Raw genomic sequence first — 15,907 nt, 5'->3', positions numbered from 1 at the left:
TGTGGCAGAATGTCATTATTTTCTTGCACTTACCCAGCTGAGAGTTTGTTATTTCTGGCATTGAGATCCGAATTAAGTTACCATTACTCATTTCCTGAAGAGAAAAGAAACAAGATACTTACTGTCATTGAGTGAAGATGCAGACAAGATTCAATTTATAAATGACAATTCATTTAATAGCCAGTTTAAAAATCCCACATGACCATTATGTGACATATCAGCCAACCTTAGGAAGGCTGGTAAGCAGCGTAGCCAGGGCAAGATTTACACAGGCATCATAACAAGGCAGCCTACAGAGAAGGAGTCATCACCCTGACACAGTGGTGTCAAGAAAACAACTTCTCCCTCAATGTCGCTAACACAAAGGAGCTGGTTGTGGACTACGGGAGGAAAGGAGACATCAATGGAGTTGAGAAGGTGAACAGCCTTAAGTTCCTCGGCAAACATATCACCGAGGATCTCATGTGGTCTGTACATACCGGCTATGCGGTGAAAAAAACACAACAGCATCTGTTTCACCTCAGATGGTTGAAGAAGTTTGGTATAGGCCCCCAAATCCCAAGTACTTGAGAGCATCCTGACTGGCTGGCTGCATCACTGCCTGGTATGGGAACTATTTTTCGATTCACAGCAAGCAGGCTTTTTTCCGTTTTTCCGGAGAAAATTCAGATATTGTTTTCAACTACTTGGGATAAAAGAGGCACAACTGCGCAGGCGCGTGACCTCACAGCGCGGAAGGCTTAAAAAGAACACCTCCATATCCAGTGGGCAGCGGAGTGAGAAGGTGCAGAGTGATAGGGCTTTGACTCAACGGGCTTAGGCGGAAACAGGAAGAGGCTTCCTGCGACCGTTGAGTCTCATAGTAAAGGGATAGGTTACAGGTTTATTTATTTAGTAATAACAGTAGCATTAGAGGTATGCATCTAGGATTAGTGTTGTGCTTGGAGTGCCAGATGTGGGGACCCTGGGAGACTCCCGGCCTCCCCAAGGATTACATCTCCACCAAGTACATTGAGATGAGGCTCCTTAAGGACCATGTTCGGGATCTGGAGCTGCAACTTGACGACCTTCAGCTAATTAGGGAAAGTCAGGTGGTGATTGATAATACCTATAGAGAGATAGTGGACAGCACCTCTGTGACAGTCCCCCTCAGAAATCGATATATTGTTTTAGATACTGTTGGATGACCTGACAGAGAAAGACCATGGCGAACGGGACTCTGGCACTCTGCCCAGTGCCGTGATCAAGACAGCAAGGAGAAATGCAGTAGTTATAGGGGATTCCATAGTGAGGGGAACAGACAAGAGGTTCTGCGAGCCGGACAAGGATATCCGGATGGTGTGTTGCCTCCCTGGTGCCAGGGTATGGGATGTCTCAGATTGGGTCCAGAGTATTCTGAGGAGAGAGGATGATCAGCCAGAAGTCTTGGTACATGTTGGTACCAATGACATGGACAGAAAAAGAGAGGAGGTCCTGAAGGAAGATTACTGGGAGCTAGGAAGAAAATTGAGAAGCCGGACCTCCAGAGTAATAATCTCAGGATTACTGCCTGAGCCACACGTTAATGAAGATAAGAATAGCAGAATTAAGCAGATGAATGTGTGGTTAAGTAACTGGTGCAGGGGGCAGGGCTTCAAATTCTTGGATCATTGGGATCTACTTTGGGGGAGGTATGACTTATACAAAAACGATGGGTTACACCTGAACTCAAAGAGTACTAATATCCTGGCAGGATTGTTTAATATAGCTGTTAGGGAGGGTTTAAACTAAGTTGGCAGGGGGAAGGAAACCAGGGTGTTAGGGTCGAGGAACAGGAAAATAGAAATAAGTCAAAGATACTGTGCAGCAAAGATGGCAAGAAGGACAGGCAGGTGAATAGACAGGATAATTTGCTGTGTGATAGAAATATAGCAAAATTGGTAATAGATACTGATCTAAATGTACTGTACTTAATTGAACGCAAATTTAGAAATAAAGTGGATGACCTTGTTGTACAGCTACAGGTTAAAAGATATGACATTGTGGCTATCACTGAGTCATGGCTAAATGATGGATGTGACTGGGAGCTGAATGTCCAAGGATACACAGTGTATAGGAAAGATAGGAAGGTAGGTAAAAGGGGTGGCGTGGCCCTGATGGTAAGCAACGATATCAAATCACTAGAAAGAAGGGACATAGGATCAGAAGAGGTAGAATCCTTATGGGTCAAGTTAAGAAATGGCAAGGGTAAAAAGACACTAATAGCAATTATATACAGGCCTCCAAACAGCAGCCGGGATGTGGACTACAAGTTACAGCTGGAAATAGAAAAAGCATGTCAGAAGGAAAATGTCAAAATAATTATGCGGGATTTTAATATGAAAGTGGATTGGGAAAGTCAGGAACATACTGGATCTCAGGAGGGGGAGTTTGTAGAATGCCTACGGGATGGCTTTTTGGTGCAGCTTGTCCAGAAGCCCACCAGGGGACCGGCTGTTTTTGATTGGGTGCTGTGTAATGAACCTGAGGCGATTAGGGAGCTGGAGGTAAAGGAACCCCTTGGAAGAAATGATCATAATGTGATTGAGTTCAGTTTCAAATTTGAAAAGGAGAAGCTGGTATCAGGTGTATCGATATTTCAGTGGAACAAAGGAAATTACAGTGGTATGAGAGAGGAATTGGCCCAAGTCGAGTGGAAAAGTAAGCCAGATGGAGGGACGGTAGAGCAGAATTGGATGAAATTCCTACAAGAAATAAGGAAAGTGCAGGAAAAATATATTCCAAGAAAAAAGAAAATCATGAATGGAAAAATGGCACAAATGTGGCTAACGAGAGAGGTTAAGGCTAAAATAAAAGCAAAAGAGACACGTACAAGAAAACAAAAATTAGTGGGAAAACTGAGGACTGGATGACTTTTAAAAACTTACAGAAAGAAACTAAGAAAGTCATTAGGAAAGAAAAGATGAATTATGAAAGGAAGTTGGCAATTAACATAAAAAAGGATAGACAATAGACAATAGGTGCAGGAGTAGGCCATTCACAGTGATCATGGCTTATCATCCACAATCAGTACCCTGTTCCTGCCTTCTCCCCATATCCCTTGACTCCGCTATCATTAAGAGCTCTATCTAACTCTTTCTGGAAAGCATCCAGAGAATTGGCCTCCACTCCCTTCTGAGGATACTAAGAGTTTTTTCAAGTATATGAAGAGTAAAAGAGTGAAACGAGTAGATACAGAACCAACTGAAAATGATGCTGGAGAAATTATAATGGGAAACAAAGAGATGGCAGAGGAACTAAATGAGTATTTTGCATCAGTCTTTACAGAGGAAGATATTAGCAACATACCTGATAGCCAGAGGTCTCAGGGAGTAGAATTAGGTACAGTCAAGATTATTAGAGAGAAAGTGCTTGGGAAGCTAAATGGACTAAGAACCAATAAGTCTTCCGGACCGGATGAGGTGCACCTATGGGTTCTGAAGGACATGGCTTTGGAGATTGTGGAGGCATTGGAAATGATCTTCCAGGAATCAACAGACTCTGGCATGGTTCCAGAGGACTGGAAGGTCGCAAATGTAGTTCCGCTGTTTAAGAAAGGAGGGAGGCAGCAAAAAGAAAATTACAGACCTATTAGTCTGACATTGGTAGTTGGAAAGTTATTGGAGTCGATCCTCAAGGACGAGGTTATGAAATACCTCGAGGTGCATGACAAGATAGGCCCAAGCCAGTATGGTTTCATGAAGGGAAGATCCTGCCTCACCAACCTATTGGAATTTTTTGAGGTAATCTCAAATAAAATTTACAAGGGAGAGGCTGTGGATGTTGTGTATTTGGGTTTTCAAAAGGCCTTTGATAAGGTGCCGCATAAGAGGCTGCTTAATAAGATGAGAGCCCAAGGAATTACAGGAAAGATATTGGAATGGGTGGAGCACTGGCTGATAGGCAGAAAGCAAAGGGTGGGAATAAAGGGACCCTATTCTGATTAGCCGCCGGTTACTAGTGGTGTTCCACAGGGGTCAGTGTTGGGGCCGCTTCTTTTTACAAAGTATATCGATTTAGATTATGGATTAAATGGTTTTGTGGCTAAGTTTGCAGAAGACACCAAGATAGGTGGAGGAGCAGGAAGTGTTGAAGAAACGGAAAGGTTGCAGAGAAACTTGGTCAGTTTAGGAGAGTGGGCAAAGAAATGGCAGATGAGATACAATGTTGAGAAATGTACGGTTGTACATTTTGGATGAAGAAATAATTGGGCAGATTATTATTTAGATGGGGAGAAAATTTTAAAAATCGGGACTTGGGGGTCCTTGTGCAGGATGCCCTAAAGGTTAACCACCAGGTTGGATCGGCAGAAAGGAAAGCGAATGCTATGTTGGCATTCCTTTCAAGAGGAATAGTGTATAAGAGTAAGGAGGTGTTGATGAGGCTCTATGGGGCACTGGTGAGACCTCATTTGGAATACTGTGTGCAGTTTTGGGATCTAGAAGGGATCTTAGAAGGGATGTTCTGATGTTGGAGAGAGTTCAGAGAAGATTTTCGAGGATGATTCCTGGAATGCAGGGGCTAACATATGAGGAGCGTTTGTCGGCTCTTGGACTGTATTCATTAGAGTATTCATGAGAGGGGATCTCATAGAAACATTTCGAATGTTGAAAGGGTTGGACAGAGAAGATGTGGAAAGGCTGTTTCCCTTGGTGGGTGAGTCCGGGACAAGAGGCCACAGTCTTAGAATTAGAGGGTACCCATTTAAAACAGAGATGAGGAGAAATTTTTTTTAGCCATAGTGTCGTGGATTTATGGAATTCGTTGCCACATACAGCTGTGGAGGCCCGATCATTGAGGGTGTTTAAGGAGGAGATTGATAGGTATCTAATTAGTCAGGGTATCAAGGGATAAGGGGCAAAAGCCGGAAATTGGAACCAGATGGGAGAATAGTTTAGCTCATGGTGGAGTGGCAGAGCAGAATTGATGGGCCGAATGGCCTACTTCTGCTCCTTTGTCTTGTGATCTATACTTCCCTCAATCGTAGGACTCTGCAGAGAGTGGTGCAGACAGCCCAGCACATCTGTAGATGTGAACTTCCCACTATTCAGGACATTTACAAAGACAGGTGTGTAAAAAGGGCCCGAAGGATCATTGGAAACCCAAGTCACCCCAACCACAAACTGTCCCAGTTGCTACCATCCGGGAACCAGTACCGCAGCATAAAAGCCAGGACCAACAGGCTCCATGACAGCTTCTTCCAGCAGGCCAACAGACTGATTAATTCATGCTGATACAATTGTATTTCTATGTTATACTGACTGTCCTGTCCTACATACTATTTATTACAAACTACTATAAATTGCACATTGCACATTTAAACTGAGACATAACGTAAAGATTTTTATTCATCATGTATGTGAAGGATGTAAGTAATAAAGTCAGTTCAATTCAATTTTGTGGGTCGCTTCGCCACATAAGAGATCTCTTCTTTCTTTTTAAATCTTTTTATTGAGTAAGTATACAAAAAAGGTAAGCCATATAAACATTAATACAATGTTAAAGTATAATAAAATTCCAAAAGATAACAATACCAAAAAGAAAATACTACAAACAATGTAATTTAAGCATAAGAAACCAAGATAACATAATAGTATACTAGATTTTATATATATCAATGGAAAAAAAGAAAAAAAAAACCCCAAAAAAAACCCACCGTGCAACTAACTAAAAGCAAAGCAAAGCAATGGGCTAACTTGAAACCAAACAGAGTTAAACTTAAAATCACGTCCTCAATCCCGACCTCCATTAAAACAGTGAAAAAAAACAAGAAGGGTAAATATTACATTAAATGAAAATATCGAATAAAAGGTCCCCAAATCTGTTCAAATTTAAATGAAGAATCATAAAGGTTACTTCTAATTTTCTCCAGATTCAAACATAAAATCGTCTGAGAAAACCAAAAAAAGGTAGTTGGAGCATTAAGCTCTTTCCAATGTTGTAAAATACATCTTTTCGCCATTAAAGTAAGAAATGCAATCATTCTACGGGCTGAAGGGGAAAGATTACTAGAAATTTTAGGTAGTCCAAAGATAGCAGTAATAGGGTGAGGAGAGATATCTATATTTAATACCTTAGAAATAATATTGAAAATATCTCTCCAAAAAGTTTCCAAAGTAGGGCAAGACCAAAACATATGAGTTAAAGAGGCTATCTGCCCCGAACATCTATCACAGAAAGGATTAATATGCGAGTAAAAACGCGCTAACTTATCTTTGGACATATGTGCTCTATGCACCACTTTAAATTGAATTAGGGAATGTTTAGCACAAATAGAGGAAGTATTAACTAATTGTAAAATCTGCCCCCAATCATCCACAGAAATGGTAAGCCCCAATTCCTGTTCCCAATCTACCCTAATCTTATCAAATGGAGCTTTCCTGAGTTTCATAATAATATTATAAATCATAGCCGATGCACCTTTCTGACATGGATTAAGGTTAATTATCGAATCTAAAATATATATAGGAGGAAGCATTGGAAAGGAAGAAAGTATAGTACTTAGGAAATTTCTAACTTGTAAATATCTAAAAAAATGTATTCTTGATAGGTTATATTTATTAGATAATTGTTCAAAAGACATAAGGGAACCATCTAAAAATAAATCCAAAAACCGTAAAATACCCTTAGTCTTCCAAGTTTGAAAAGCGCGATCCGTAAAAGAGGGAGGAAAAAATATGTTACCTAAAATAGGAATCGCTAACCCGAATTGATTAAGATCAAAAAATTTTCTGAATTGAAACCAAATACGCAAAGCATATTTAACGATCGGGTTAGAGACCTGCTTAAGGCGTTTCGAATCAAAAGGAAGAGATGAACCTAAAATAGAACCAAGTGTATAACCCTGAACAGATTGTAATTCCAATGCTACCCATTTAGGAATAGATAGTATATCCCGGTCAAGTAACCAAAATTTCATATGTCGAATATTAATAGCCCAATAATAAAATCTAAAGTTAGGTAATGCTAAACCTCCATCTCTCTTAGCTTTCTGTAAATGTATTTTACCCAGTCTCGGATTCTTATTCTGCCAAATAAATGAAGAGATTTTAGAGTCGACTTTATCAAAAAAAGATTTAGGAACGAAAATTGGTAATGCCTGAAACACATATAAAAATTTTGGCAAAAAAAACATCTTAACTGCATTAATACGACCAATCAAAGTTAAATATAAGGGAAACCATTTAGATGAAAGTTGAGTAATATGGTCTATTAATGGTAAAAAGTTAGTCTTAAATAAATCTTTATGTTTACAAGTAATTTTAATCCCAAGATATGAAAGGTAATTATTAATCAATTTAAATGGAAATTTATAATATAAGGGAAGATGTTTATTAATCGGAAAAAGTTCACTCTTACTAAGATTTAATTTATAACCTGAGAAAAGACCAAATTGTGCTAATAACTCTAAAACAGCAGGAATAGATCTCTCAGGATTAGAAATATATAAAAGTAAATCATCAGCATAGAGTGATAATTTATGGGACTTTAATCCCCGAGTTATCCCAGTAATATTTGAAGATTCTCGAATAGCAATTGCAAGAGGTTCTAATGCAATATCAAATAATAGGGGACTAAGAGGACAGCCTTGTCGAGTACCACGAAAGAGAGGAAAAAAAGGTGAGTTTAAAGAGTTAGTACGAACCGAGGCTACAGGGGAGTGATATAACAGTTTAATCCAGGATATAAATTTCAGGCTAAAATTAAACATTTCAAGCACCTTAAATAAATAAGGCCATTCTACTCTATCAAAAGCTTTCTCGGCATCTAAAGAAATAACACACTCAGGAACATTTTGTGAGGGAGTATAAACGATATTTAACAATGTACGAATATTATAAAAAGAGTAACGACCTTTAATAAAACCTGTTTGGTCTTCCGAAATAATAGAAGGAAGTACTTTTTCTAGTCTATTTGCTAATAACTTAGAAAAAACTTTAGAATCAACATTTAATAAAGATATTGGTCTATAAGATGCACATTGAGCAGGGTCTTTATCCTTCTTTAGTATTAAAGAAATTGATGCTCTATTAAAAGATTCCGGAAGTTTACCAAGTTTCAAAGAAGCCTCAAAAACCTTATAGAGCCAAGGAATCAATAAAGAAGCAAAACATTTATAAAATTCAACGGTAAACCCATCAGGGCCAGGAGCTTTCCCCAGATTCATAGAAAAAATAACATTCTTAATCTCATCCATTGTAATGGAAGTATCTAATAAAGAAGACATATCCTGTGAAATCTGAGGAAAGTCTAACTTATCTAAAAAATCATTCATATATTTAGAATCTCGAGGAGACTCTGATTGATATAAAGAAGAATAAAAATCACAAAAGGTTTGATTAATCCCCACATGATCCAATATCAATCGATCATTTTGGTTATAAATCTGATTGATTTGAGATTTAACATAATTAGATTTCAATTGATTAGCCAGCAGCTTGCCAATTTTATCACTGTGAACATAAAAATCACTTCTTGTTTTCTTTAATTGGTTTACAATCGAGGACGAGAGTAGTAAACTGTGTTCCATTTGAAGTTCAGTTCTTTGTTTGTATAGCTCCTCAGAAGGAGCCATAACATATTTCTTATCAATTTCTTTAATCTTGTCCACAATTGCCATCTCCTCCTGCTTCTGTTTCTTCCTCAAAGCAACGGAATACGAAATAATCTGACCCCGAATATAGGCTTTAAAAGTGTCCCAAAGAGTGTTAACCGAAATATCTTCTGTATGGTTAATTGTAAAAAAAAGCTCAATCTGTTCATTCATAAAATTAACAAAGTCCGAGTCCTGAAGCAACAGCGAATTAAAACGCCATTGTCTATTGTTTGGTATATTGGCCATAATTTTAATAGAAAGCTTAAGTGGAGCATGATCCGAAATGGTTATAGAATCATAATCACATTTAATCACTGAAGGAATGAGACGAGAATCAATAAAAAAATAATCAATTCTTGAATAGGAATGATGAACATGTGAAAAAAAGGAAAAATCTTTTTCCTGAGGATGCAGAAAACGCCAAATATCCGTCGACCCAGAATCAGAAAGGAAAAAATTAATCAAATTTGCAGATTTATTAGGTAAAGTCCGTAAAGGAGCCGAACGGTCCAAAGCTGGAGATAAACAGGTATTAAGATCTCCGCCCCAAATCAATGAAAACTCGTTCAAATTCGGAAACTGATCAAACAATGATTTATAAAATTCCGGACAATCCATATTAGGAGCATAAACATTAACCAAAACTACTTTTTTATTAAATAGTAAACCACTAACCAATAAAAATCTACCATTCGGATCAGAGATAATATCCTGTTGTATAAAAGTAACTGAGGAATCTATAAAAATAGAGACGCCTCGAATCTTAGCATTGGAGTTCGAATGAAATTGTTGTCCCTTCCAGAATTTGAAAAAACGTAGTCTGTCCCCCCTCCGTACATGGGTCTCTTGTAAAAATAAAATTTGTGCTTTAAGTCTCCGGAACACTTTAAAAACTTTTTTTCTTTTAATAGGATGATTAAGACCATTAGTATTCCAGGAGACAAAATTAATAATAGACTCCATAAATCCTAAAGTCAACCCACAACAAGGAGGATTGACAATAGGCGCGACCCACAAACCCGGAGAGGAAACAGAACATACAAAAGATACCGGGGAAAAGGACGCAACCAGTACTTCAATAATGTATATAGCCCAAAGAAAAACAAACTAAAACGTGAAGCCCCTCCCGCCACCCCCCAGCCCAAGACCCCAAGGCAAAATCTAAAGCAGACCCGCCAGAAAGAAGCAAGCGCTAAAACTACCCCCATGACTTCCGGTATACGCTCCCTAAAAAAAAGGTATAAATATGAAAAGGATCAGCTAATTGTAAAACAGTAAAAAAATAAGTAAAAAAAAGTTAGCTCAATTAGAATACACACAGAACAGAACAAAAGCCGGAAAATATATATTAAAAAAAAACCACAATAAACCTCAAACTCATGAATAGACACAGCAACAAAAAAAATAGGATTATTAACATAAAGTGATTATAAAAAGCAAAACAGAATAAAATTTAAACAAAAACTACAAAATTTAAGGCCGCACAGGAAATACGTAAGATGACAAAAGGGAAGTAACCACCCAGAATCCCCTGGGAAAAGAAAGAAATGACGCAGTTAAAAAGAAAGTTTAGTAGCCATATTAAGAAATCGAAAGTAAACTTTTCTGCCCAAATAGGGCACAGAAAAGTTAAAACCAACCAATTCACAGCCTCCGATCAACGGAGAAAATTAAAAAGAAAGCAATTAAGATGTTGGAGATGAAAGTTGATCCAGATAACTCTGGGCATCCGATGGAGAATCAAAAAAACGAAGGGCTCCATCTGACATGCGAATCCTTAGACGTGCAGGGTACAGCAGCGCTGGTCTTAAATCCCTCTTATAGAATTCCGACATCACGGATCTGTAACGGACCCGTTGGTCCCAGATTGGTTTACTGAAATCTTCCACGAATCGGAACTTAAGATCCGAAAAATCAATGAAACCTTTAGATCGAGCGAATCGAAACAGTCTCTCCTTGTCTTGAAAGTAATGAAAACGTAAGATAACATGCCTAGGTCTATCTGACCTAGACGAGTATGATGGGATTCTGTGAACACGATCCAGTGGCGGTGGTTGGTCAGGAAATACAGTAGGGAATGCATCTTTTAAAAGTTGGGAGAAATATTTCATGGGGTTGTTAGCTTCAACGGCTTCCCTCACGCCAATCATTCGTAAATTCTGCCGTCGCATTCTAGATTCCAAGTCAGAGTTTTTAAAAGTCAAAAAGTCAAGTTTCTTCTTCATTACATTAATTGTTTCTTCGATTTTCCCCATCTTAAGCTCACTTTGTTGCGCGAATTTTTGAAGATCAGATATAGCCGACTGATGTTCCGCAATACATGTTTGCATCTTATCAATTAAATCGGCAATTTTCTGGAAATTAGTTGAGATTTCCGTATGAATCAGGTCTTTAACAAAGCCTGCAATTTCCGTACGAATCATCTCCCTAACAGAGGTTGAAATTTCCCTCTGAATTAACTCCGATATCGCTTTCAAAGTCACCGGTGATTCAGTCGGAGGGAGATCCGTAGCTTTCGGTTTAACCGGAGGTTTACCATCCTTGCCGTCTTTCCCATTCTTAGACATAGCAGATCTAAGTATCATCCAATTGTCAGAGAATTCAGTTTAATTCAAAGTATTGTAAAAATTGATGCCTTAATGGTTAATTAAAGTATAGCTGACCATAGAGAAAAAAAACTCAGAGGTAATGGAGCGAGTCAAGAACGCGACTTCACTCCATGAGCGCTACCGGAAGTCTCATAAGAGATCTCAATGCATTGTTTTGACGAACAGCTGGGAAATTACTCCCATTTCACTAAAATTACTTATCTCTTCACTTGTATAGCTCATCACATAACAACAATGTCTGCATGCTGGGTTTCAACACCTCAAAAATAGTATTGTATTCGGCTGTAAATTGCTTCAGTGGAAATGAAAAGCATTTCATAATTGCAAGTCTTCCTTTCAACATTCTCTAAAGGAAAAATAGGTCTCGTTTATTCAAAGTGCAATTTTCACCTGCTCAGTCCTTCAAGGCAGACTGCTCCAATGTAAAACCGCACTATTATGAGTGAATAAGGGCTCCAACAACCAATGCCTTGTGCCAATGGGAACCAATTCTTATCCAGTGTACCTGATACTGTAGCTGTGCAATAACACTGCTTTTATTAGAAAATACTAAGCAGAGCCATGCCTCGCAAACATTGCAGACACCCCAGAAACTCCAGATGATAGTGCTTCCAACAAGCAAGCTCACAGCACAAACTTACCAGGGTAACTCTGTTCTGGACAGGATCCCGAAGAGAGTGAATGTATGTTCCCACCTGATGGAAAGTGCAATCGTCCATGTAGGTCGAGTCCTGGATCTTAGTGGAATCACTCAGCTCTGGGACTGGAGAAGGCCACACAGTCTTAAAATAAAATACCAGACACCAATTGATAATAACTCAAAATCAAAATACAGGAAATCTGAAATAAAAATACCCCAATATGCTGATAAAACTCGGCAGCTTAGGCAATACCTGTGGAGAGGGTAACAGAGTTAACATCACAACTCGATGACATCATCACAACATCTGGTCACCAAACTGAAACATTAACTCTTTCTCCAAAATCTGTTCCCTGATCCACTAAATATTTCCAGCCTGTTCTAGATTACGCCAGATAACAATTATTTCCTCACATAATTCTGCTTGTCTTAAACATGAGATTGTAAAATACCCAACACACCTCAAAGTATTTTGCTTCAAGTATTCTGAATAATTACATTCCAGCCAGAAACAGTCCTATTCTAAAATATGATGACAGTAAAATGCAACTATTGAAATATCAACCTTGCTTTTTAAATTATTAAGGTGACAAAAGCCAATATTATGCAGATTTTAAAATCAAAGTACCATCAATATAAAAAAGGTCAGTATTACACTGGAGGTTATTGTATAGTTTCCCAATCCTCTAGCATTCTGAAGCAAATTTGGTTCCAGTCCACAGTTTATGCTGGGAGTGATGGCTGCATACGGTATTATAAAAATACCATCACATTAAAATTCATGAAATAGAAAATGCAAGAAATTCTACAGATGCTGGGAATCCAGAGCAATACACACCAAATGCTGGAGGAACATTAGGTGAGGCAGCATCTATGGAAATGAATAAACAGTCGACGTTTCGGGCTCAGACCCTTCTTCAGGATCAGAAAGGAGGGCAAAAACGACAGAATAAAAAGGTGGGGGGGGGGAGGCAGGCTAGCTAGAAGGTGACAGGTAAAGTGAGGAAGGTAGGAAAGATAAAGGGCTGGAGAGGAAGGAATCTGATAGTAGAGGAGAGTGGACCATAGGAGAAAGGGAATGAAGAGGGGACCCAGGGGAGGTGATAAGCAGGTGAGAAGAGTTAAGAAGTCAAAGTGGGGAATAGAAGAAGAGGGAAGGCGGGAGGGAATTTTTTTTTTATTAAACCGGAAGAAACCGATATTTATGCCATCAGGTTGGAGGCTACCTAGAATGAGATGTTGTTCCTTCACCCTGAAGGTGGACTCTGAAAACACCATTATTTAGGTGAGGCACTGGAGCCAATAAAAAGAAGTGGAAAGAAATCTGACCTAGTGAGGAAATTGAAAAAAGTGGTATAAACAGTAAAAAGCCATTGCTACAAATTTGGAATATGTGAATGTGATCTTGCAAACAATGAAACAGAACGGCACCAACACAATGCTACTGTGACAGTGCAAACTGCTCCCTAACCAAGAAAGTATTACCATAGAATTCCTCCTGCATGATACATCAAAGAACAGCTCCGTTAACCTATGTTTAGTGAATAAAATGGTATTGCTTCCTACCTCATCCAGTGCACCAGGATGCCTGCTTGAAGGTCTAGCTGGAGTACTAACACTGCCCAGCGGAGTGCTAGGTCGTGGCATTGGGTTGGACACTGATAATGAAGGAGCTGGAAGTCCGGCAATAAACACTTTTCCTACCTTTAAAAAGAAATAGAAACGCACACCTAAAACAATCACAATAATTTACAAACAGGTGTTCCATAAATTGAAAATTCAAACAGCATGAAACATGGTGAGGAAGACAAAATGTCTGCAATAAAGTGAACTAATTACAGGGGGCACATTAACATTGCCTTACAGAAAGAGCGCAAGCCCTGAAACATTTAAGAAGGGAAAACTACTCCAAACAAGTTTCACTGACTCTGAAATCTAATTCATTTGTCCGTTATGGGAAATAATAGTCAAGTTTATTGTCATAAGCACAAGTACATATACAGCTGTCCCCCGCTTTTCGAACGTTCGCTTTACGAAACCTCACTGTTACGAAAATGTCGCCTCTGATCTGGGCCGACGTTTACGTGCCGGGCAGCACCTAATTAATTAGCTTGTTTATTTCGGCTTTTTTCTTAAAGATGTGCTGGGTGCGTCCTGGCCACCGCTGGACTGCTGCATTCTTCGCGGATCGATATCGGTTCGCTGCCCGCAAGGTGGGGGCCACTGCACCACCCCAACCTCCGACGACTCAGCCTAACACACCATCATCAGTGTGCTCGGTGCTATCCCAATTCCGGTAAGTGATACGACACTGTACATACATTATTTCTACTTTATACAGGCTGTGTATTTTTATGTGTTATTTGGTGTGATTTGGCTGCTTCATAGCTTAAAGGGTACTGGAGAGCGCTTGCGCCGTGTTTCTGCCGAAAGAGCTTGCATGAGATTTTCGCTACAGAGAACAGTGCGGCAATGATTGTGGAAAAGTATTTCTACTTTATATAGGCTATGTATTCATCATATCATTCCTGCTTTTACTATATGTTACTGTTATTTTAGGTTTTATGTGTTATTTGGCATGATTTGGTAGGTTATTTTTGGCTCTGCGATTGCTCACAAATTTTTCCCATATAAATTAATGGTAATTGCTTCTTCGCTTTACGACATTCCGGCTTACGAACCATTTCATAGGAACGCTCTACCTTCGGATGGCGGGGGAAACCTGCATACAAATAAAACCTTACTTACAGAGGCAGATGTCCTCAGTACTAATGAGATCAAATCCAACCTTACCTACTCCTTCCCTGAAGGAGCCATGTATCTATTCCCAATTTGCTTTGTATTCTGTGTTGCTTGTTTATTATATTTATTATGGTAACTAGTCACATTAGCAGGGGTGCGGTAAAGGCAAAAGGAATAAGTTACATATTCGAGCTTATTATGAGGCAGCTTGTAGCTTGGGACCAGCGGAGGTCGTATCTTTGCTGACCACTTAATATCATTCAATAATGCTTAATTGTATGCTTACTAATTGCTAATAAAGGATTTGAAATAAGGAATTCAACTTGAGGAACAATTGGAAATGAGAATGCGTCACACAAGTGTAACAACCTCATGGCAGTTGCAGGCTAGCGACAATTGTTTTGATTTTGGATTAGTTTTTGCTGCGACATTCCTAAAACTCTCTTACTTAGTGTCAACCACAAATTTAGCAAAGGCGTTTACCACACTAAAAGCTTGTCTGTTACTTTAAGCTGTGAACAATAGTGGCCCCAGCAGTGATTTTTGTAGAACTTCACTTCTTGCATTCTGCCATTCCAAGCAGCTGCCTCTGACTTTTACCATGGAGACGGGCTGCTATTCTGACACTGATCTATTTTGTAGTACTCCAGCAAAGGCTTTACAGAATTCTGCAGTAATGTCAGTTGCTTATAGCAGCTTTACCTGATCTCTTACTTCTTCCAAGGGTTCAGTGAAGTTGGTCGCTAAATGCTTCCCCAGTTTTTCCATGACCTTTCTCCATCAATATTAAGCTTGTGCATTCAACGTCAGCAAGACCAAAGGGCTGATTGTGGATTTCAGGAAGGGTAAGATGAGGGAACACAAACCAATCCTCATAGAGGGATCAGAAGTGGAGAGAGTGAGCAATTTTAAGTTCCTGGGTGTCAAGATCTCTGAGGACCTAGCCTGGATACAAGATATTGATGCAGCTATCAAGAAGAGAAGATGGTGGATACATTATATTAGGAGTTTGAGGAGATTTGGTTTGACTACTAAAATGCTTGAATACTTCTACAAATGTACCATGGAGAGCATTCTGACTGGCTGCATCACTGTCTGGTATGGGGGTGGGGTGTGGGGTGAGGGGCAACTGTACAAGATCAAAATAAGTTGGAGAAACTTATAAAATTAGTCAGCTCTATCATAGGTACCAGCCTCCAGAGTATCCAAGACATCTTCAAGGAGCAGTGCTTTAGGAAGGCAGCGTCCATCATTAAGGATCCCCACCACCCAGGACATGCCCTCTTTACCCTGTTACTGTAG

The 15,907-nt window shown here is 39.2% G+C and overlaps 1 protein-coding gene across 3 annotated transcripts in view; it reads right to left on the bottom strand.

Moving 5' to 3' along the window:
• anapc1 (anaphase promoting complex subunit 1) overlaps window positions 1-15,907 on the bottom strand; it is a 243,904-nt gene that overhangs the window by 167,725 nt on the left and 60,272 nt on the right. For all 3 annotated transcript variants that reach the window (XM_063040702.1, XM_063040703.1, XM_063040704.1), the window contains 3 exons: window positions 13,430-13,567; window positions 11,865-12,005; window positions 34-94 (listed from right to left, as the gene is read on the bottom strand). In XM_063040702.1, coding sequence (XP_062896772.1) covers window positions 34-94; window positions 11,865-12,005; window positions 13,430-13,567 — 340 coding nt within the window. The remainder of the gene's footprint in view (window positions 1-33; window positions 95-11,864; window positions 12,006-13,429; window positions 13,568-15,907) is intronic.

This window comes from Mobula hypostoma, chromosome 2 (genome assembly GCF_963921235.1).
Source record: "Mobula hypostoma chromosome 2, sMobHyp1.1, whole genome shotgun sequence".
Classification (NCBI taxonomy): domain Eukaryota; kingdom Metazoa; phylum Chordata; class Chondrichthyes; order Myliobatiformes; family Myliobatidae; genus Mobula; species Mobula hypostoma.
This window is presented reverse-complemented; position numbering and strand designations above follow the sequence as displayed.